Genomic DNA, 21,102 nt, shown 5'->3' on the forward strand with positions numbered 1-21,102 from the left:
ATGTTAGGCTTCTTAAATTTGGGCGTAACTTCATTGACGTCCAAGTAGAAAATGCAGACTCTAGAACGTGGCGGTGTACGGGGTTCTACGGCTTCCCTGAGACGAGCAAGAGGCGAGATTCATGGGAGCTTCTTCGCTCTTTATCCTCCATTTCTTCTTTACCATGGGTGTGCATTGGAGACTTCAATGATCTCCTGCATAATAGTGAGAAGCGTGGCAGATGTCAGCACTCAAACTGGAAGCTTCAAGGCTTTCGCGCGGCTGTCTCAGATTCTGGTTTGGTTGACTTAGGCATGGAAGGCTATCAGTACACTTGGGAGAGGTCTCGGGGTACGGTTGACTGGGTGGAGGAGAGATTAGATAGAGCTCTGGTTTCCAGCACTTGGCTCTCCCTTTTTCCGAAAGCTAGTGTAGTGAGTCTGGAGGCTATGTGTTCCGATCACCTGCCAATTTTTTTGGACCCTTCCTCGCACCATCAATTTCCTAGGATTAAGAGGTTCAGGTTTGAGAATGTTTGGCTTAGTGAGCCAGATTGTATGGAGGTGGTTACAAAGAGTTGGGAGCTTTCAGGTGGTTGTCCTATTCAATTTAAGCTTCTGTTTTGTGAGTCTGCTCTCATACGTTGGGGAGGTCATCTTGCCTGTGATTTTGTCAATCGGTTGGCTTCCTGCAAGCAGAAAATAGGGTCTCTTAGGGGCTGTCGAGATCAAACGAGTGTGGCCGAATTTGTGGAATCAAGGAAGCGTTACAATGAGTTATTGCACAGCCATGAGGTGTTTTGGAAACAAAGGTCGAAGTCGCTGTGGTTGAAGGAAGGGGACATGAATACCCGGTATTTCCACTCTACTGCCTCTAAGAGGAAGCGACAGAACATGATTGGGAGATTACGGAATAGCGCTGGCCAGTGGTGCTCAAATCTGGCAGAGGTGAACTCTTTAATAGGGGAGTATTTCTCAAAATTATTTCACTCGGAAGGAAGTACTAGTGCAGATATTATTTCATGTGTTGCAACTAAGATTACTGCTACACAGAATCAGGAGTTACTGGAGCCTTTCACAGCTACTGATGTTCGTGATGCGCTCTTTAGCATGCATCCAGACAAATCGCCCGGGCCGGACGGAATGAACCCTGCATTCTTTCAGAAATTTTGGCATATTGTTGGAGGTGATGTTATTGCTGTTTGTTTAAATTTCATTGATAATTGTGAATTCCCTGATGAGTTAAATGCTACTGCCATAGTGTTAATTCCAAAAAAGTCTAAACCTGAGTATTTAGCTGACTTACGACCAATAGCATTATGTAATGTTCTTTACAAGATTGTGGCCAAGATGTTAGCTAATCGTATGAAGGCTGTCCTCAGCTCGATTATCTCTGAGAATCAAAGTGCTTTTGTCTCTAGGAGGGCCATCACTGATAACATCCTAATATCGGCAGAAATTATGCATTATTTAAAGCGCAAGCGGCAAGGGAAGACAGGGATTGCAGCCTTAAAGATTGACATGTCCAAGGCATACGATAGGATTGAATGGGGTTTTTTAAAAGCTATGATGTTGAAGTTGGGATTCGCTGCGAGATGGGTTGAGCTAATCTTATTATGTGTTTCTACCGTCACTTACAAGGTTATCCAGGGCAATAAGGAAGTGGGCCCAATTGTTCCTAGCAGAGGGTTGCGGCAGGGAGATCCCCTGTCTCCGTATCTGTTCATCATTTGTGCGGAGGGGTTGAGTTCTTTACTTCGCAAGCAAGAGAGGGCAGGCTTGATGCATGGAGTTAGGGTAGCTAGGGGAGCTCCGATTGTGACTCATCTCTTTTTTGTGGATGACTGCTTCCTTTTCTTTCACGCAAATGAACAAGAGGCTAGGATCATCAAACAATTGTTGGCCAGTTATGGGGCAGCTTCGGGACAAGTGGTGAACTACAATAAATCTTCGATTTCTTATAGTGCTAATGTTCGGGCTACCTCAGCTCAGTAAGTTTGCGACATTCTGGAGGTTGCAGCTACCAGCAACCATGGCTTTTACCTTGGCTTGCCATCTTCTATTGGCCGAAACAAGAATGAGGCATTTCGATTTATCCATGACAAGGTTTGGCGTCGTCTCCAAGGCTGGAATCAGAAGCTTTTATCTAGAGCGGGGAAAGAAATCTTATTAAAAACAGTTGCACAGGCAATGCCGAATTATGCAATGAACTTATACCTTCTTCCTTTGGATCTTTGTAGAGAGCTTAAGCGCATGATGAATTCATTCTGGTGGGGTAATCATCGGAGTGACAGTAGAGGGATAAATTGGATGCGGTGGGAGAGGTTATGTAAGCCTAAAGCTCATGGTGGAATCGGTTTTAAGCAGCTACACCACTTTAACGTGGCAATGCTTGGAAAACAAGGGTGGAGGCTTTTATCTCAGCCTGATAGCTTGGTAGCGCGCATCCTTAAATCTAGATACCACCCGCTGACCTCATTTGGCAAAGCTACTGTGGGAAGCAATCCTAGCTATGCTTGGCGGTCTATTATGGCAGTGCATCATGTGATTACCCAAGGCAGTCGCATTCAAATCGGTAATGGTCTTCAAACCACGATTGGTGGCTCTCCATGACTTCCAGATCTGGATCATGGATATGTTACTACCCCCCTGCCTGATGCTATAATCAATGCTCCAGTAAGCAGTCTCATGTTACCAGGGCAACACAACTGGGACTTGGATGCTCTGACAGACATCTTTAATGAGAAAGATCGAGGTCTTATCACCCAAATTCCTCTAAGTAGCAGAAGAGATGATGATGTCTGGTATTGGTCTGCTGACTCTAAAGGTTTGTTTACTGTTCGTAGCTGCTACAAAATGTTAGTTTACCTTTCAGAGATTCCTTCTAGTAATATATGGCAACGAATTTGGAAGCTTAAAGTCCCTGCTAAAGTTAAGCATTTTATGTGGCGTGCTGGGGTTAATGTCCTGCCCACCGCGGATAACTTACGACGCCGTCAAGTTGAGTTAGCTTCTACCTGTCCCATTTGTAATGCAGCTGATGAATCTGTTGTCCATTGTTTGTTGAACTGCTCTTTTGCTAAATCATGTTGGTTATTGTCTCCAATTGGTTTTGAGGGGGGTTGTATGTATTTTGGGGATTGGCTGGCGAGAGTCTTTGCCCGCTGCAGCAGTGATGATTGTGACCTTGCTGCCATGATTTGTTGGAGCCTTTGGTTGAATAGGAATTCTAAGGTCTGGCAGAACAAAAATGGGAGGCTGTCAAGTGTTCTTAATCTAGCCGGCCAAGTTCTTTTTCAATGGCGTTCTGTGAGGAAGCTGCAGTTGTTTGATAACACTTTTGTGTCAGATTCTCATGGGGCCGTGTGTTGGCAAAGGCCAAGTGTGGGGTGGCTTAAATGCAATGTTGATGCGGCAACCTTCTCTTCCAGTGGCAAGATTAGTCATGGGGTTGTCATTCGTAATTCGGAAGGGGTTTTCATAGCTGCAAGGAGTGACTGCTTTATAGGTAGTTTTGGTGCCCGGGAGGCTGAAGCTATTGGAGTGCGAGAGATCCTCAGCTGGCTCAAGGGATTACCCGTTTTTCCTGTCATTGTCGAAATGGACAGCTTGCAAGTTTTCAATGCTTTGACTACTAATAGTTTTAGCCCTAATGGTTTTGGTCTTATTATTGATGATTGTAGAGCTTTAGCTCAATCTATATGAGATGTTACTTTCTCCTTTGTTAGGCGATCTACGAACTCCGCTGCTCATTTTATTGCTCGGGTGGAGGGTTTTTTGTCAGGTCCGGGGGAGTGGAGGCATGTTCCACCCCCTTGGTTGATTTCTAAGTTATCTGCTTAATGAATTTTATTTACCTCAAAAAAAAAACACAACTTAAAAAAAATGACTATTAAAGTAATTTTATAATTTTTAATAAAAATTCTCATTGATAATCAAACAATTAAAATTTTTCAGTGAAAACTTTGCTTATAAAAGTTATGCTAATAAAAATTTTACTTAAAAAAATTATTTGAAAAGATATACCAAACAAAACTTTAGACTTTATCTGCATTCATACCTTTAAAAAAAATTGTGTGATTATTAAGTGGATTTTTTTAACGTAAATAAATTTAAATGTAAATTGAGCTAAATCTAAATGCATATTCTTTAAATGTGATATCTATTCGAAAAGCTATAGTTATATCTTTTAAATTTCTATTTAAATACTTTTAAAAAATAAATTTTATTTTTTAAAAAAATGAACTTGCATTTATATAACTTGCACTGGCATGCTAAAAATTCATTTCTAAGTTGAATAATTTGATAAAATAAATTGAGTTTATTGAATTATATACAATAAGTAACTTATTTGTATAAAAGATAAAAATAATTAAGCTTTATTTGGCAGGAAACCGTAAATAATAATAATAAGAAAATATTTGTCGATTACCTGATGTTTTGTACTTCATCAAAAGTATACCATTTTTTTTCTTTTGCAACTCTCTACCTGAATTTTACAAAGTGTCTAACATTTTTACTTTTCCATTAAAGGATTTAGCAGAATATTAACAAAATGAATATTTTACTCCCCAAACATAAAATGACCATTGAAATCATATTTAAATGACACAAAATCATTTTGTAGTTGTTGGGACCAATACTACTACAAATCAATTATATAAACTCATCAAATCTACTAAAGATGTAAAATCACCGAAATAAGTAATTTAGCTAATGTTTAGCTCATTTACAACATGAATTAAGAACTTCTATTCGTATAATCCATCCTAAATAATTTATCTTCATCAATAATTAATAGAATCAGTCATAGTTACTCAAAATACATTCAGAGTAACCACAAAATCAATTACAGGAAACTTTATACATTATAGTTCGATTCACCAATGAAAAAATAACAATATAAAACTAGTTGTGGGAAACTTAGAGTTTACAACGTATTCCCATCAATCCAAAATAATAATGCATTCCGAAATTATCCAAAATAACAATCAATGAATAATTTTTTTACAGTTATTTTTTTAGTATTCTATTAAACACTCTAATGGTGTTAATGGAAAAGTAAAAAGTGATACATTTTGTAAACTTCATGTGAACAACTGCAAAGGAAAAGAACTTTACTGTATTTTTAATAAAATGCGAAACATTATATGATTTGTGGATATTTATCCAATAATAATTCATCTTTTGTCATTAGTTAAGACATTAATGTCAATTTAAAAAATAGACACGTATAAAACAAAAAACTGAATTATTTGAATTTCTGATTCAATTGTTGTTTATATGAAATTCAAACAATTATTATTTAATACCCGATTATGGATTTTTTAAAAATGAAATAAGAATTTTGGGTTCTTTTTTCACTTTAAACTAAATTTTATTTGTTTAAATATGCCCATTTTAAGTGAATTTCATTCTCTGTGTGTATATAAAAGTGAGTTTTATCTTCATCTATTAAAAATATTTTATTGTTTATTATAGATAAATATTTATTTAGTTTTTATATTTTAAACTAAGTATCCATTTAGTCTTTATGTTTTGAAAAATATCTCAAGACATCTTTGTTAATAATATATGGCACTCATGTCCTTATTTTTTCTTTACTTTTATAAAAATACTCTTGCAATGACATTTTTGGGACATTAATTTATCTATAAGAAATGATAATAAAAGCATTAACCCTAAAAATAAAATAGATATAAATATAAAATTATTATTATTATAATGATGATGATGATGATGATGTTACTTTTAGGATTAATTTGATAAATTAATTTTTTATAAATAATTATTAATAAAATTATTGGAAAGGTATTAAACATTGTTTTAAAATTTTAGTAAAAATATTATTGTACAAGGTTAATTATTTAAGAATAAATGTTTAGACTTTTTTAAAAAAAAAAATTTAAAGACTAAACCGACACTTATATAGGGACAAAGTAGGGATCAAATCATATATAATACACATACATTTATTGATTTATTAAATTTTTTTATTGTTTATAACACCAATAATGTAGACAATTTTAACTCTTAGACTTAGTTATCGGAGAGTTGGTGCAGAAATTTCGCCACACGGAATATTTCCCCACACGGAATTAAGCACAAATACTGTACTTTTGACGACTACAGAATACAGACGGTTGTTCACAGAAATGGGAAGATGAAGCAAAGAACATGGCCGGATCGATCGACCGGCTCTCGGTTCACAGCTCTTCAATTCCCGATAACCGAGAAGGACAACCGCCGGCCAGAACTCACCGCCAGTGCACGGAAGGCTAGAATCAAACGGCGCAGCCGCTTCAGCTGCTCACGATCAATAAAATCAACGGAGGGTCATGATTTCGCGAGCCTACCGTTCGATGTCTTGAACAAAATCGCAGCGTCATTCACGCTGCCTCAACTGAGAGCGGCGTCGCTGGTGTGCAAGTCATGGAACGACGCGCTTCGGCCGTTGAGAGAGGCGATGGTGTTACTAAGATGGGGGAAACGATTCAAGCACGGCCGAGGCGTCCGCAAGAACTTGGATAAGGCTCTCGACTCGTTCTTGAAAGGCGCGGCTCGCGGCTCCACGCTTGCTATGGTTGACGCCGGACTGATGTATTGGGAGATGGACAAAAAGGAGGCGGCTATTAGCTTGTATCGGCAAGCCGCTGTGCTTGGAGATCCAGCTGGTCAGTTCAATTTGGGAATTTCTTATTTGCAAGGTAACATAGTTAACTGACTAGTGTGATTAGTTTTAATTAATTTTATGATTCAAATAAAGTAATATTATCACGTCGCGTGCAGCGCAACCTGCAAATGCAGAGGAAGCTGTGAAGTTGTTGTATCAAGCATCGATTGCTGGCCATGTTCGAGCTCAGTATCAACTTGCACTTTGCCTGCATAGAGGTCGAGGAGTGGATTTCAATCTTCAAGAGGCTGTAAGCAACTTTTTCTCTCTTTTTTTTTTCATTTTATTTTATTTTAGTATTATTATTTTTTACTACTCAATATGTGAACTTCTGATGGATTCCACTTTTGATGCTATTAGGGACTTTTGTTCTGAAATGTTTTATCTTGACTCAGGCTAGGTGGTATTTAAGAGCTGCTGAAGGTGGCTATGTGCGTGCTATGTACAACACCTCTCTTTGCTATTCCTTTGGGGAAGGCTTGCCACTGAGTCACAGACAAGCGAGGAAATGGATGAAAAGAGCAGCTGATTGTGGTCACGGCAAAGCTCAACTTGAGCATGGGCTCGGTCTATTTACGGTATAAATCTATATCTTTTACCTTTATATAACATTCTTGCTTCTCATCTACTGTCTGACAGAATGTGTCCCTTTCTCAGTGCTCTGGATAGACTGAAAGTAATGTTTTTTTTCTTCCAATCTTCACAATATAATTGTATGTTTTAAGCACTTTGAACACTGGAGATTGTATTAAGGTGTAAAAGCAAAATAAAAACAAATCAGAAAGAGTGAGAACTTGTTGTTTTAAAGAACTAAGGCATTTATAGTTGTGAGGTGAGAAAACGACTTTTTGTTGCTGATCATCCCTGTGGTGCTTTAGTTGACTTGTTATTGCTTACCTATTAGTCTGATGGACATTTATGCGATACTTGGGCAGGAAGGAGAGATGATGAAAGCTGTGGTTTACCTAGAACTTGCAACACGTGCTGGTGAAACAGCAGCAGATCATGTCAAGAATGTAATTCTCCAACAACTGTCAGCTACTTCACGTGATCGTGCCATGTTAGTCGTCGACAGTTGGCGTGCTATGCCTTCCCTTCACTGAGTCTGACCTGATGATGGATTACAGGCTTTATAGCTATTATACTAAATTCCTTTACGCTTTTTTTTTCTTCCCATTAGTTTTCTCCGTTAGTACATACTATGTCCTCTTTTATCTTTTCCCTTCCCCTTTTGATCCTGTTTTTGAAAAATTATAAATATTATACGTGCTCTTAGAAGCATTTAGCTTTATAGCTCTGATGAACTTGTGTTGTTCGCAATTAGTGGTGGAAAATCCTAATTTTGTTTGTTTTGACTTTGAAGTTGTTTTTCGTTTAGTCTTAAAATTTATACTACAGTTGTGTTGTTCTTGAGGTCAGACAAATCATTAGAGAATCTTTTAACTACATGTACGTGGTGTAATAGTCAAATTTATGGTGCTTAAGAAATCAGATGGATTTACTGTTGGACGTTAGAAATCTTCTATAAGATAGGGAAATGTTTTGCTCAAGTGCCCTTAACATGACCCAAAAGTTATAAGTATTTAACACTACTGGCTCCTGAGCAAAATCTGACCTAATTTAGTCGCGTAGGCTATACAGACCAAATTCAGTGGACTTATCCATTGACTTGATAACTATTGCTTTTCCTATGACTAGGGATCTTATGCAGAGTATTCATCTTAACTTTAGTTATACAGTTTGCTGCTAGACAATGAGAAATAATTGCTCTGTTGTCTTATTTTCTTCTCCTAATAAACTTTAAGCTCTATGTTCCCTGTGCTAATGTTAATAGCACGGTTTATGTTTTTGTTAAGATAATTTCCTGCTTTTTTTTGTAGGTGTTTGGTAGGTGTAAATACTTTTATTTTTGGATGTTACTTTTTATGGTTTTTCCCGTCTGGTTCTGTGTTGTGCTTTATTTGCATTAATGGAGTAAAGTGGAATAGCTTGTCCTGAGGTTCAATGGTATTATGGGAAGTTACTGCCCCTCATCTCTTCCGTTGGTTCTGATAATAATTGATTGATGGCCCTTGAAACCGTTGAAGATTTGCTGCTCAGGGCTGCAAAAATTCATTCAATATTGGCTTGCCATGTCGCGCTTTGAGGGTGCTGAATGTTGCTCCCGAAAGTTTATAATTTTTTCATGATTTTGCCGGATTATCTACTCATAGAACAGGCTTGTTTTCTTCTAGCTCAAATGGAGGAATTCATTGGCAGATTATCTAGTGCGAATGCTACATGGACTTCTGAGCAAATATATTAATGAAAAAACCAAAAATCTTCTGGAGCAAAATGATTTGCTGCATGTTCCGTCCGGATTAAACCTGAGTTTTGGTGCTCCATTTTTATTATCAACTGGCCATGGGTACTTTCTATGAAGCATTCATACTTGGACACCGTAGCAGGTAGAAACGCCATGCTATAAAGCACTAGATATCGCTTGGACACAAATGGATATAAAATTTCGACTTCTTTATGGCTCGCTTGGCTCTGGCATGAGTTAGTGATGACTCATAATTAATTATCGTCTTAACGCAAAAACCACAAGTGTGCTGTAATTCTAGGGGCTTTTGCCGACCTACATTACAGATGCGCAAAATTTTTGCGTGTGAATGAACAACAAATCTCGACTCTTTTTCCTCGGTTGTATAAAAGACTGGAGACTGAGAGAGCTGAAGCTTTTGTCAAATATCTGTATTTGTTCTCATCCCTGTACCCCGACAATTCAGAAGTTAATTTAACTGTCATTTATCAAACAAGATCATTTCTGGTTTATGATGGAACACCTCATCATGATCCCAAATGTTTGTCAGTTACGAGCCAACAAACAAAAACCAAAAGATAAAACGCAGCATCTATCAATATACACTTTTAAGGTCAATCCAGCTGCAAAGGTAACCTAATGTATGTAAAGTAACTGTTAAATTGAACATATACAGAAGTAAAATTGAAGATATAGAACAAGAAACTGAAATACAATGTGTCCGCATAAACCACAAGTCCCCTAAAATCTGCGCTGCTGACTAGGTATTAATTCATTTAATTTGCTTTGAAATAATGTGTCACTCCTTTGCCGGGGAACTCTCTACTTTGATTAACTACTATTTATATTTTAGCGGCCCAATAATCTGTTTTCTGTACCACTGTTTCCCTCCAATAAAAATGTATCAACACAAAAATTTACCCAAAAATAAACATTGAAGGCATCAAGGCGCATAAGCCTGCCTCTGAGGATGAACTCCAGCGTGATACAGATTGAGGTGATATAATGCCTCTGACACCAATTCTTTCAACTCAGGATGCTGCGCCACCACAGTACGGTCAGCCCCCTCGAGGGCAGTTAACACCCTAGCTTGTTCCAAAGCCTCACTATTGCCAGCATGTAATGCAAGGTAGCAGAGCAGAACCAATCCGTGCAATTGTGTGCGATCATTACACCTTAACAGTCTCATCAAAGGCGGAACAGCATTGAACTCAATAATTGCCTTTGAATGCTCCATACAAAGAAAATTCTGTGGAGAAGCAAACTTCTGCAATGCAATAGCAGCTTCTGTTGCCACTTCTTGGTTTCTATGACTAAGATGAGCAACCAAAGGACCAATCACTCTTGTCTCCCTAGCAGGGAAAGTCCTAGCCAATGAACCAATGGATTTTATAGCAGGAATTTGCAACGTGGGGCTATCTAAATCATTAATCACCCTCAACAGCTGATCCACAACTGCTTTAGCAGCAGGTGAATTAGTTTTGAAAGCTGCACGTCTAAGATCGGCATTAGACTCAGCAGCAGCCGTAATCTCCATTATAGTCATCAAACAATTAAACTGCAACTCTCCTTGTTCCTTCTCAACCAATTTCGCCAGACAAAGTAACCCTTTAGTCTCAGATATTCTTCTACTATTCGCCACACTCCCTCTAGCAAGCATCCACAGTGCCTCAGCACAAGCAATTTTCAACTTAATCTTCACTTCAGGCTTCTCATTTTCTCTGTCTTTCCTGTTCTGCCCTGACCTACTACTACAATACTCTGAATACAAATATGGACGATAATTCTTCGAACCGACAAATGAATTTTTCTCCATTTCTTTATTGATCTGGACAATAGTATGAATACTCTGCTTACCCGAATTCGCCCTCGGATCATCCACAAATGTCTCGAAAGACAACAAAGTGACAAGTGGCCTAATCACATTCTCCCTCGCGAAATCATCTTGTGCCAATGCATCATGCTCGGCCATTCTTGCTACCAAACTTGCCACCTGAATCTGAACTTTCATAATTGAATCACTCAAAACATTCACTATAGTCGGAACCCCAAGCTCACTCACAATAACCCTCACTCTCTCTTGATCGTTAGCTATGTTATAAAGTGCCGTTGCAGCCGCACTTTGGGCCTCGGACGACGCCGTTTCTTTTAAGAGTTTTAGTAACGGAGGGACTCCGCCCTCTTCAACTATAATCTTTTTATTGCGGTCGTTATCTTTAGCCAAGGAAGCCAATTCAATGGCGGCTTCGATACGATCACTTAATTGGCCCATTTGTATGGCCGCTATATAAGACCAAACCCAAGATAACATCGGGTCATTACTAGCTATAGGTGGAAGGGTAAGAACAATACCGCCCGAGGCGCCGCCGTTCTCGGAGTCAAATATACTTAAAAGCCACCTCATGTCGCCGACGGACGCGTCGAGCAAGTTCAAGAGCTTCCGAAAGTCGGCGGCGCTGACGATTGTGACGACACGTCGTAAGACGCTCTGGCGCTTGCACTTACGGACTAGGGTTAGGGAACGTTCTAGATTCTTCGAGACCTCCGAGACTACGCGGCGAATCGGCCGCTCGTAGAGAGACTGAGCCGGAGTGGTGAACCGGACCACGGTTCGGAGCATTTGCGAGAGCCGATCCACTTGCTTTCCAACTTCTGCACACTCCGCTTTGAACGACTCCGACTCGTCAACCGCCAAGCGAACCCGCTCCGCTAGTAAAATCGGGTACGATAACTCGTCCTCGATTCGTTTCTCTTCGATTGAAGATGACATAATTAGTCCCAACAACTCGGACTTTCTTCTTTTCCGATTATCAAGGTTTTTTTTTTTCTTTGTTCAATTTTATGGATGGTGAGTCGACGGCGGGTCAAAAGGCTTGTGTAATATTACTGCTTTTCATTTTATTCCTCTTCTTCTTCTAGGAAATTGTTCTGAAAGTGCGTGCAGTGCGCGTGGTACGTAAGAGACGAGACGAGTCAACAACCATATTTTGGGCAAGGTGAAGTGACTGTCTTTCAATTGCTGTCAAAGAGGGCGTGTTTAAGAATTTCAAGTGTCGTTTTTTTTTTCTTTTGTTTTTAATTCTATTATTATTATTACTATTATTATTATTACTTTAAGAAAAGCTTTTCAATTCATTTATAATGCAGTTAAAAAAACCAAAAAAAAAATCATTTGTAACGCTAATAAAAGGATTACTCACTTAAAAAGAAAATTACTCATTTTTATTCATATTCCAATTTCGAGAGCTTGTTAGTTATTAATGTAAAAGTTAATTATACGTTAGATTTTTTTTCCTTAGAAAGATAACTGTAAGGTACAAAATTTATGATACCTTTTTTTTAAAAAAAAAAGATAATATAAATTATAATTTAATCTAGAAATATGTTATTTGTGGGTTGTGGCAATAAATGATTCTTTCTTCGTCAAAATGTCGCCAATAGTGTTAAAGATCTCAATACTATATGTGACTCATTTATTAGATGATGAATATAAAATTAGTTATTATTATACTCTACCATTTAATTGATAAATACCAAATCAGTTGAAATTTAAATATTGGGTTATATAGCATTACTCAAATGATGCAGTAGAAATAAATGATTGTGACCGGAATTATTTCTTAAGGATATTAGATTTGTTTTCAAAACGATAATTTACCAAAATGCAGATAAGGATACCAGTTCGCGGTTAAAGGTCCATAATCATGATTTATGCAATAGTGATGATTGGTGTGGTGAATTCGTGAATGTACGTACATAAAAAGAATGATAATGGCAGCTACAAAAAAGAACCACCCATGTCAAGGTTTTCTTAAGTTATATTTAATATAAATTATAGTCAAGTAAGATTTATTTACTGTCTCACTTGACTTCACTGATTTGTTACTCATTTTTGCACGTAAAAATTTTGATTGTAAATTATAATAAACGTTACTTAAGAAAGTCCAACGTGCCAACGTCTTTTGAATTTCTTATCTGGAAAAACAAAAAAAAAAGAACGTCACTTGAATTTGATAACTTCCTCAGTTGACATTTCATTGGTAAATACCAAACACAGATAGCGGACGGAAAGAGTTGGGGGCAGCACGTCTTTTCTTCTACTTGGGCTCATTCCTTACCTAATATTTGTAAATACCCTGCTTTCGAACTTTTTTTCTTTTTTTAATGTTTACAAACAAATTAGAAGCAGACAGTTGGAAAAAAAAAATAAAAAAAATTATTAGATGCCTCTGGAAATATTGTTCTTTTTTTATTCACTTCTTATTGTTATCAATATGTATACTTCAAATGATCATAATTATAATTATACACATGTAATAAATAGGAAATGAACAAAAAGCACCGACGGACTTGTCCAACTACTAGAGGTTTAGGACTTTGGAAACTATCCAATCACACAGTTCGCATCCGAAGAGGCCCATCCATGGAGTCAGGGACCACTGAAAACCAGAATGACACTGGTCTTCGGTCAACTAAGAATTATCTGGAAGCCAACTAACAGTCCAACATATGCTTTTGCCTACCTCCTTTGTGCGCAAAAGATTTACCGTCATAATAATAATAATAATAATAATGAGTTCTTAAAAACAAATTTTACCAATTCATAATAATAATAATAATTTTTTTTCTAAAGGAAATAAATACTTGTTAACAAACAAGTAACACCACCACACGACGTCCATTCAAATAGTACTTTAGTTACTGGATTAAAAATTATTATTTGCCTGAAGTTGTCCAAAGACCTAAATTTTTAAACAAACAACCCACTAAAAGAAGAAAGCAAGCAGCCACGAACTCAACCAACCACGGATATACATTCAGAGCTTGGCAAGCAGCCCATTCTGGACGGGCTTTTCGGCGATCACAGTGTCCTTGAGATCCAAATCGCTTTCATTTGGAGGGACATCCACTGCTGGTGAGCAATTGAAGAACCCATGTGGCTGCATCACCAACAGCCAAAAACATTAAAACTCATAACCTAAGTTATTTGCAATATCAAACAAACATGACAGCTACGTGGCTACAGGATGAGAGGCATACCATGAGCATAAAGCCAATGCGATCCACAGGCATCACAGGCCAGTCTTCCAGTCTAGGAATGTGAGTCACTCCAAATACATACCTGCAATAATTTCATCACAGAATCATATTACGAGATGAGAGTAATTAACATTCAAAACAAAAAATGAAAAAAATTGAGAATCATTTCCAAGGAATGTGAGTATTACACCCCCACATCAGCATTTACTCTACACACAATTGCTAGAACATGAGTTGTACTTTTAAAAAGGGCAAGCAGATATACAGCATATAAAGATGACATGTATTGTATGAATTAATCATGCGAAATCCACTAACAAATTCAGACAATGAGACAAGATCTAACTATATTCGATAAAGAATTTCAACTAACCACAGAACTATGTCAGTTTCTTCCAGAGAGCGATTTTGCTTAACCCAAGTAGCCAATCCTTCGCCAACTCGAGGATTTTGATTAGGAAACTCTCCTCCAGGATACATTTCATCATGTGCATAAGGAGTGACCCAAAGATTATGCTTCAAGAAAGCAGCTCGTCTTAAAAATTTTGCCTCAGAACCGGCTAATGGCAAACAGTTTGAACCAGGTACTAACTTATAACCAGTTAGCTGTCCAGTACGGTTAACGGTTCTGGTGTTTCTGATCTGCAAGATGAAAGACATGTACTCCATCAAATAATAGATCAATTATTTTGTTAAGGCAGTTTGATTTTCTTTTCCAACTCTAAATTCCCTGCTCTATTTTCAAATTCCCGTGTGATGGGTATACAGAAATGATATAAAATGTTAATTTAATTTTCTTTATCATAATGTGAACCAGTCCAAATTGCGGCATAACTACCCTACAGAACTAGAAAACTACTCAGTGCTGACATAGAACTACAACCAACATTGTTCTGCAATTTTGAGCACAAATCTCCTTACACGAAATGATAAGAATTACAAGGGAAGACACTTACAATCCAATGACGAGCAGTTAAAGGATTACAATCACGCATTGCTTGCAATTCTGATTTGAGCAGTTCCTCTTCAGCATAGAATGCATTATTGTGAACATTATTCTTCCCTGGTTCTTCCACTTTAACATTCATCTCAACTACCTATACCAACAAGAAAATGTTTCTCTTACCATATCATGCTAACACATATGACAGTAATTTTCCTTTATAGCTGAACAACAAATGCTCCAGTGAAAAAAGTCTAATTCATTATTGAGCGCACTTCATACATAAGAGATCACAATATTATCTAGTGCCAGTGAATAAATCCAAAAATAGATTCAACCAAGTCATTAACAAAATATCTTGTCAATACAGAAGAATAAATCCTCTGAAGAAATGAAAGGAGATTAGGAGAGGGGAGGGAAAATAAATAAGAGAAAAGATGAACCCCTACCAAACAATGGAGATGAAACCCACCCTCTTTTACTCTCATTTTCTCTCCCCTCCTCTCCTTTCCACTCCTCTCTTCTCAATTCTTCCAATCAAACATGGGCTAAGGGCTAAGTAATTCACCTTGAATTTACCCATAGTATCAGAGAAAGTTTCCTCTGCAACCAATCCATAGAAAAGCAAACCTACTTAGTATTGTCAAAATAAAATTAAGCCACCTACAGCCCAAAGATCTCAGGAAAGGACCATAATCCCACAGCTACTTCAATGACCATTTTAAAAAAAAAACAAAAACAGCAATGCAAGAAATGGGAATCAAATAGTAAACTCTACTTGTAGATCAAATTGCCAACAAAATAGACTCCAGAGTCCTATAACAAAGAACAGAGGCAATATCCTCAGATCCTCGCAATGTGACTCATAACAATTTTAGTTAGATGGATGCTCTTGGTAAAGCCACAAATGGAGGAACTGCTGATAAGCCTCAATTTGAAACCTTATTGAGAATATTCTAAATATATACATATAAAAAAAAAAAATATCCCTAGTAACCATTTATTTTACCTGATTATGTGCTTCACCAGGCTTGCAATCAACCGCCATGTCCATACGAGCAACAAAAAAGTGTTGATGAACAGGTGCGTATAACCCAGGTGCAATAATAGTCCCATATTTTCTCACTTCTCCAGGTTGCAGTGCACCTAAGCTGAGAATTCCTGTGAGCTTAACCTCAGCTTCAATCTTCCCATCCTATCACACAACATTGCATCATTAGGATTTAAGTGGTACCATTTGATGAAAGTAGCAATACTCGAGGCAACCTATGTTTAAAAGAAGCGAAAATTTTATTTGTACACTCAAGATGGCATCAATATATTTAACAGGGGAAAATTAAGATAGAAAACATAAACTGATGCTACACAACCAAACAAAATGCTAGATAAATCAAGGCATAAATTAGCTTGCCTGGTAAAAGTGCCAGAAAAATGCATATTCATAGTTGGCCACAGTACATATAAATGACACTGATAGCCTTCTAGACCTTCGAACTTCTGCCAATCCTGTTCTCCAATCCTGATGCTTCCATAAGATACCGTGGTCCTCTTCATGCAAACAAACACAATTCTCAATTGTATCAACACCTCCAGCAAAATTGGTGAAATGTGCATCAAAATACTTGATGTAGCCCAAACAATCGCAACCCTGAAGCAATGATACAATATGTGGTAAAGAATTTTTTTTTCAAATGATAAAATAATATGTTAAATATGTAGATAATTCAGACAATCAAGGAAAAGCAAAAGAGATATTTAACCTTCTTAAGAGAATGTGCATTTTTACCCAGCCCATCTTCCCCTGCATCAAATGCATTTTTCCTGTAATGAGGATCATTTGGATCCCCATAAGGGACCACCATCTCAACAAAGCTTAACCTGTGGGCTACAGGCCTCCGACCTCGACTACCATCAACATACGCAACAGAATAGATGATCAAACCTTCCCTAGGAGTAAAACCAATACGGAAATTCCACTGCCAACCAAAATGGAATTATAATAGAAAACGAATAAGATTTGCAACTGATCCGAATCTTACTTAAGTAATCAATATTTGCATTAACACAAATAAGCACCTTCTGCCATTCAACAAAATGTCCATTAACACGGAAGCTTGGACCCTCAGGCTGAACAATCTGAAGCGGTTTTATATCGCTTCGGTCAACACCTCCTCTTGTTTCACCAGCTGTGTAGTTTCTTAACGGATCAGCTGGTGGTAGGTGAACAAGCTTTCGGTCTTCAAACTCGATCACCACCATATTCTGCATATCAACAAGCACATGGATTCCTTCCACCGGACGAGCATAACCGTTTTCTATTGGGCAGTCACTCTCAGTTCTGCAGAAGATGAGCGGTTTAGCAAGTCTGCGACTTGGAGCATCCGCATCACTGTGATACCCTACACACCTAAAAGAAAAGGATTTTGAGCACAAACCATTAAAAGGAGCACAAGAAATTCACAGAAAGCATATGTTTACCGAACATCAGTTTGAAATAATCCCAGCATGGTACTAACCATGGATCCACCATAACAAGGTCCATGTCCTCAATACCCCTCTTTTTCATTGCCTCCCGAAATGGAGGAAAGTCTTTGACAACAGCTTCACATTCAGCATATTCCACAGCATCCTGTAATACAAAATTCAAGAAATCACATTAATGATGCAAAAACATGAATAGAACTGAAAAGACAAATATATTACAAGGCGTTTAAGGGACGCACCATGCACCCAATTACTAGATCATAAATCAAGCAATCATCTATCTACACTAATGATAATTAACATTGGAAATGTTTAATAGGAAACACACATTCACTATTACTTGTTTAGATGAGAAATATAACATGACGTGCCTAAGTAGCAAAAAATTTACTTCTATGTCAGATAAGTACCCCTATTTACACCAAAAATGAATCTGGACACTTCAAACACAAACTACAGACAATCAATTTGACTAAATTAAGATTGCCATGAATAAACATTAACAATATATAAACATATATACTAATATACCATGGGAGGCTGGACATCTGGAACAACTTTCGATGAAATAACTTTTCCTCTATGGTGACCACCTCGAGTTGCAGCATGAACCTCCGACAGTTCAACAACCCATATGCTTGTCTCATTCGACCTTTTGTTGTAAACAACAAGTCTTGCTCGTCTAGGAGGAAGTTTAGTAGGGATTATTGGCCCACCTTTTGTCCTGGGAATTAATGACGGCTGAAAAGGAGGGAAGAAATAAGCATCCGCTAATGCAACCACTTGTTTATCTGGCTCCACTCGAACCACTTCCACAAACCGCATGCTGTCTCTCACCTGACAATCAGATTTACTTGTCACCCCCTTTCGTTAAGGATATAATGTACTTCAAATATAAACATCATATATGAGGACAAGTTACCTCAGGGGTTGCTCCGGCAGCCCGAACAGTGGCTACTGCCACGGAGATCTCAGCAGCAGATAAAGGGTCTAAAGGATGGCTTGTTTGGGCCCTGACCATCATTGGAATTCCTATGCAAGCAAATCAATAGAAGTAAAAGCGTGGTTTGTGATAATATAGATTTTCTGGAATTATGAGACAGCAGTTTACTCTCAGTCAGCTGCTACGTAGGAAAAAAAAATCAGAGTAAAGGTAAGAAATCATAAATATAGTCTTGTTTGGTTGCAACGAAAATATACCGTCAACAAAAGAGATTACAAAAAAAAAAAAACACCAAAGAAACAAACAAATGGGGACAATAAATAAGAACCAGTATTTGGGGCCCAAAGCAGCAGATAAGGACCTCACTCACTCACTCAATTGACTTCATAACGAACATTTAGCTATTCATCTTTCTCAAGTGAAAAAAAAAATAAGGAAAAAAAAATCACCATCCGATAAAGCAGCAATTAAAAATACAAACAAAATCGTTAACAAGAATAATCAATAACACTAACAAAAGAAATTAACAAGAGATAAAAGATAAAACCTTTGGTTGAGGAAATGGTGTTAGGAGGAGGAGGAGGATCAGGGAGGGATTCAACGGGACGGATGAGAGTGGTAACGGAGTCACGCTTACGGACAGGATCCAAGGAAGGATCCGACCCGGAAACCTTCCAATCTTTGACGGGTTCAGTGGCGGAAGGCTTGGAGGAGTTGTTAATGCAACAAGTAGGCGTCGTCTTTTCCTGAGTTGTGGCCATTGTAAAGGCTTAGCAAGCGCACCGTATCCACCGCAGAATTTATCACAGTAGTATTCCACTGACATACAGAGCAAATTATCGCTGCGTCCTCCTCTTAACACTATCCCCTTTCACTCACACACAGCCACAGCCACAGCCACAGCCACAGGCCACGGAACAGCAAACTCAAAATCACTTTCTTTCTAAAAGAAAAGAGAGTGAAAGAAACTGAAGAAGAATCGAGATCCGAGGGGTGGCCTTTTATAAAAAAGAGAAGTGGATGTGGATTTAGCGTGAAAGGGAGAGTGAGAAAGTTTGTTTTGTTTTGTAATTCAATTAATCAAGACGTCGTCGTGTTATCGGGTGGGTCATGGGTGGTCGTGGGAGTGGATCGAACTTATTAGATAAGGACAAACACGACTCGTTGAGTGCCGGGTGATAGGAGCATCTGCTTGTCAGAGACGTCATCCAATTGATCGCTTCTTAAACCTCTTTTTTATTTTCGTTTTAAAAAAAAATAAATAAGCAACAAAGTCAATTTACTAGTCAAAGTATCGAGATATTTTACAATATCTTTGTTGGAACAATAACAAACGAATCCTTTTTTTTTTTTTTCTCAATTTTGTTATCACAATATAATCGATAATGCTAATAACTTTCTTAAATTTAATAATTTTATGTTCTAACTAAGAAAGTATAATTTTAAATTTTTACAATATATGTGAGAATATATATAAAATTATATTAAATATAAAATTTATTTTAAAAAGTTATTCATTTATTATTTTTTAAAATTTGTTGCAGGATAGGATGATTTTATGAAAATATTTTTTAAAAATTTTATTAAATTCTAAAATTAATTATAAAGTAAAACAAGTAAATTAATATAAGAGTGTTAAATTAATGTTTTAAAATTCAAAAGATATTTGTAAAAATAAAAAAAAATCTAAATCAACATTATTGATGTTTTAAAATTCCAATGATATTTGTAAAAATAATTAACAAAATTCTAAATCAACATTAAATTTTAAATAAAAAATAGTTTATTCAATTAATTTAATTAAACAAAGAAAAATAGTGAGTCGTTAACTTGAAAAAACTACTGAAACAATTGGTATAGGTTTTATTGAATTGATTTAACCACAAATTTTATATTCATTCTTAGACATTTATAATTTTTTTTCTATCATAGAGTTTGTTTACTACATAGGTTAATTAAGCCAAAAAAATTATTTGGATCGAGCCCAAATAATATATATATATATATATATATTCTTATATTCTTATATTACTATAAATATATAATATATCAATAAATTTGGATCTAAATTCATTTTTATCCTTAATAAAATTTCATATATATTGTTGCTTGTATTACATAAACCCAGAACCATCATTATTCAATTTAAAAATAAAATTAGTAAATATACAAGGTATCGTTATTATAATGAGTTTTTATTTCTTTCAATAACTCTTATATTAATTAATTTATTTTACCATTTATTCATGAAGTCGTGTGTTTCATTTATATAATTTATTTTTTATTTTACGCTTGATATTGATTTATAGATTTTTATATCACATTTGTAAATTTTTATTTTATTTACTAATAATACACTAATTCGCCACTTTTATGTTGATTTATTTATTTTATCTTTCATTTACAAGATTTGTGTTCCATTTACATAATTTATGTTTTATTTTACGTCTAATGTTGATTTATAAATTTTATGTTAAATTTATTTGTCTTATATTTTTTAACATGATTCGTTATATAATTATAATATTGATTTGATAATTTTAATTACCACATCGTTGAATGACTAGAAATACTACAGTCATTTACAATATTAATCATATTTTAATTACCTGATGAAACAATCAGCTGCAACATCAATCTAACCGGACAATTAAAAATAATAATCTAATAACTAATTTTATTTTCATTTAATTAAACATGGAAATATTAATTTAATTGCATCCCTGTGAAGTACAG

The 21,102-nt window shown here is 36.5% G+C and overlaps 3 protein-coding genes across 3 annotated transcripts; 1 reads left to right on the plus strand and 2 right to left on the minus strand.

Moving 5' to 3' along the window:
* Positions 1-5,957: 5,957 nt before the first annotated feature.
* LOC102611305 (F-box protein At1g70590) lies at positions 5,958-8,013 on the plus strand. The gene is made up of 4 exons (XM_006483873.3): positions 5,958-6,685; positions 6,768-6,901; positions 7,047-7,229; positions 7,587-8,013. The coding sequence occupies exons 1-4, from the start codon at positions 6,142-6,144 to the stop codon at positions 7,752-7,754; spliced, it is 1,029 nt and encodes a 342-aa protein (XP_006483936.1). The 5' UTR covers positions 5,958-6,141; the 3' UTR covers positions 7,755-8,013.
* A 1,520-nt stretch (positions 8,014-9,533) lies between these two features.
* On the minus strand, positions 9,534-11,933 carry LOC102611014 (ARM REPEAT PROTEIN INTERACTING WITH ABF2). Its single transcript, XM_006483872.4, has one exon. The coding sequence runs from the start codon at positions 11,724-11,726 to the stop codon at positions 9,900-9,902; it is 1,827 nt and encodes a 608-aa protein (XP_006483935.1). The 5' UTR covers positions 11,727-11,933; the 3' UTR covers positions 9,534-9,899.
* Positions 11,934-13,556: 1,623 nt separating this feature from the next.
* Positions 13,557-19,403, minus strand: LOC102610710 (amine oxidase [copper-containing] zeta, peroxisomal-like). The gene is made up of 12 exons (XM_006483871.4): positions 18,914-19,403; positions 18,346-18,455; positions 17,955-18,260; positions 17,456-17,568; positions 17,016-17,346; positions 16,700-16,915; positions 16,351-16,587; positions 15,949-16,134; positions 14,953-15,093; positions 14,370-14,638; positions 13,997-14,078; positions 13,557-13,896 (listed from the first exon to the last, which is right to left on the minus strand). Exons 1-12 carry the CDS (start codon positions 19,125-19,127, stop codon positions 13,774-13,776), a joined length of 2,328 nt encoding a protein of 775 aa, XP_006483934.1. The 5' UTR covers positions 19,128-19,403; the 3' UTR covers positions 13,557-13,773.
* Between the last annotated feature and the right edge of the window lie 1,699 nt (positions 19,404-21,102).

This window comes from Citrus sinensis, chromosome 4 (genome assembly GCF_022201045.2).
Source record: "Citrus sinensis cultivar Valencia sweet orange chromosome 4, DVS_A1.0, whole genome shotgun sequence".
In the NCBI taxonomy this organism is placed as follows: Eukaryota; Viridiplantae; Streptophyta; class Magnoliopsida; order Sapindales; family Rutaceae; genus Citrus; species Citrus sinensis.

Bases quoted from the DNA above. Each gene is read 5' to 3' on its own strand.
- LOC102611014 (XM_006483872.4), bottom strand. From the start codon at position 11,726: ATGTCATCTTCAATCGAAGAGAAACGAATCGAGGACGAGTTATCGTAC.
- LOC102610710 (XM_006483871.4), bottom strand. From the start codon at position 19,127: ATGGCCACAACTCAGGAAAAGACGACGCCTACTTGTTGCATTAACAAC. The intron at 17,569-17,954 runs GTATATTAGTAT...TTTGTATTACAG, and splicing joins CAGATGTCCAGCCTCCCATG to GATGCTGTGGAATATGCTGA. The intron at 16,588-16,699 runs GTTAAATATCTC...TCATTGCTTCAG, and splicing joins ATGCACATTCTCTTAAGAAG to GGTTGCGATTGTTTGGGCTA.
- LOC102611305 (XM_006483873.3), top strand. From the start codon at position 6,142: ATGAAGCAAAGAACATGGCCGGATCGATCGACCGGCTCTCGGTTCACA. The intron at 6,902-7,046 runs GTAAGCAACTTT...ATCTTGACTCAG, and splicing joins ATTTCAATCTTCAAGAGGCT to GCTAGGTGGTATTTAAGAGC. The intron at 7,230-7,586 runs GTATAAATCTAT...ATACTTGGGCAG, and splicing joins ATGGGCTCGGTCTATTTACG to GAAGGAGAGATGATGAAAGC.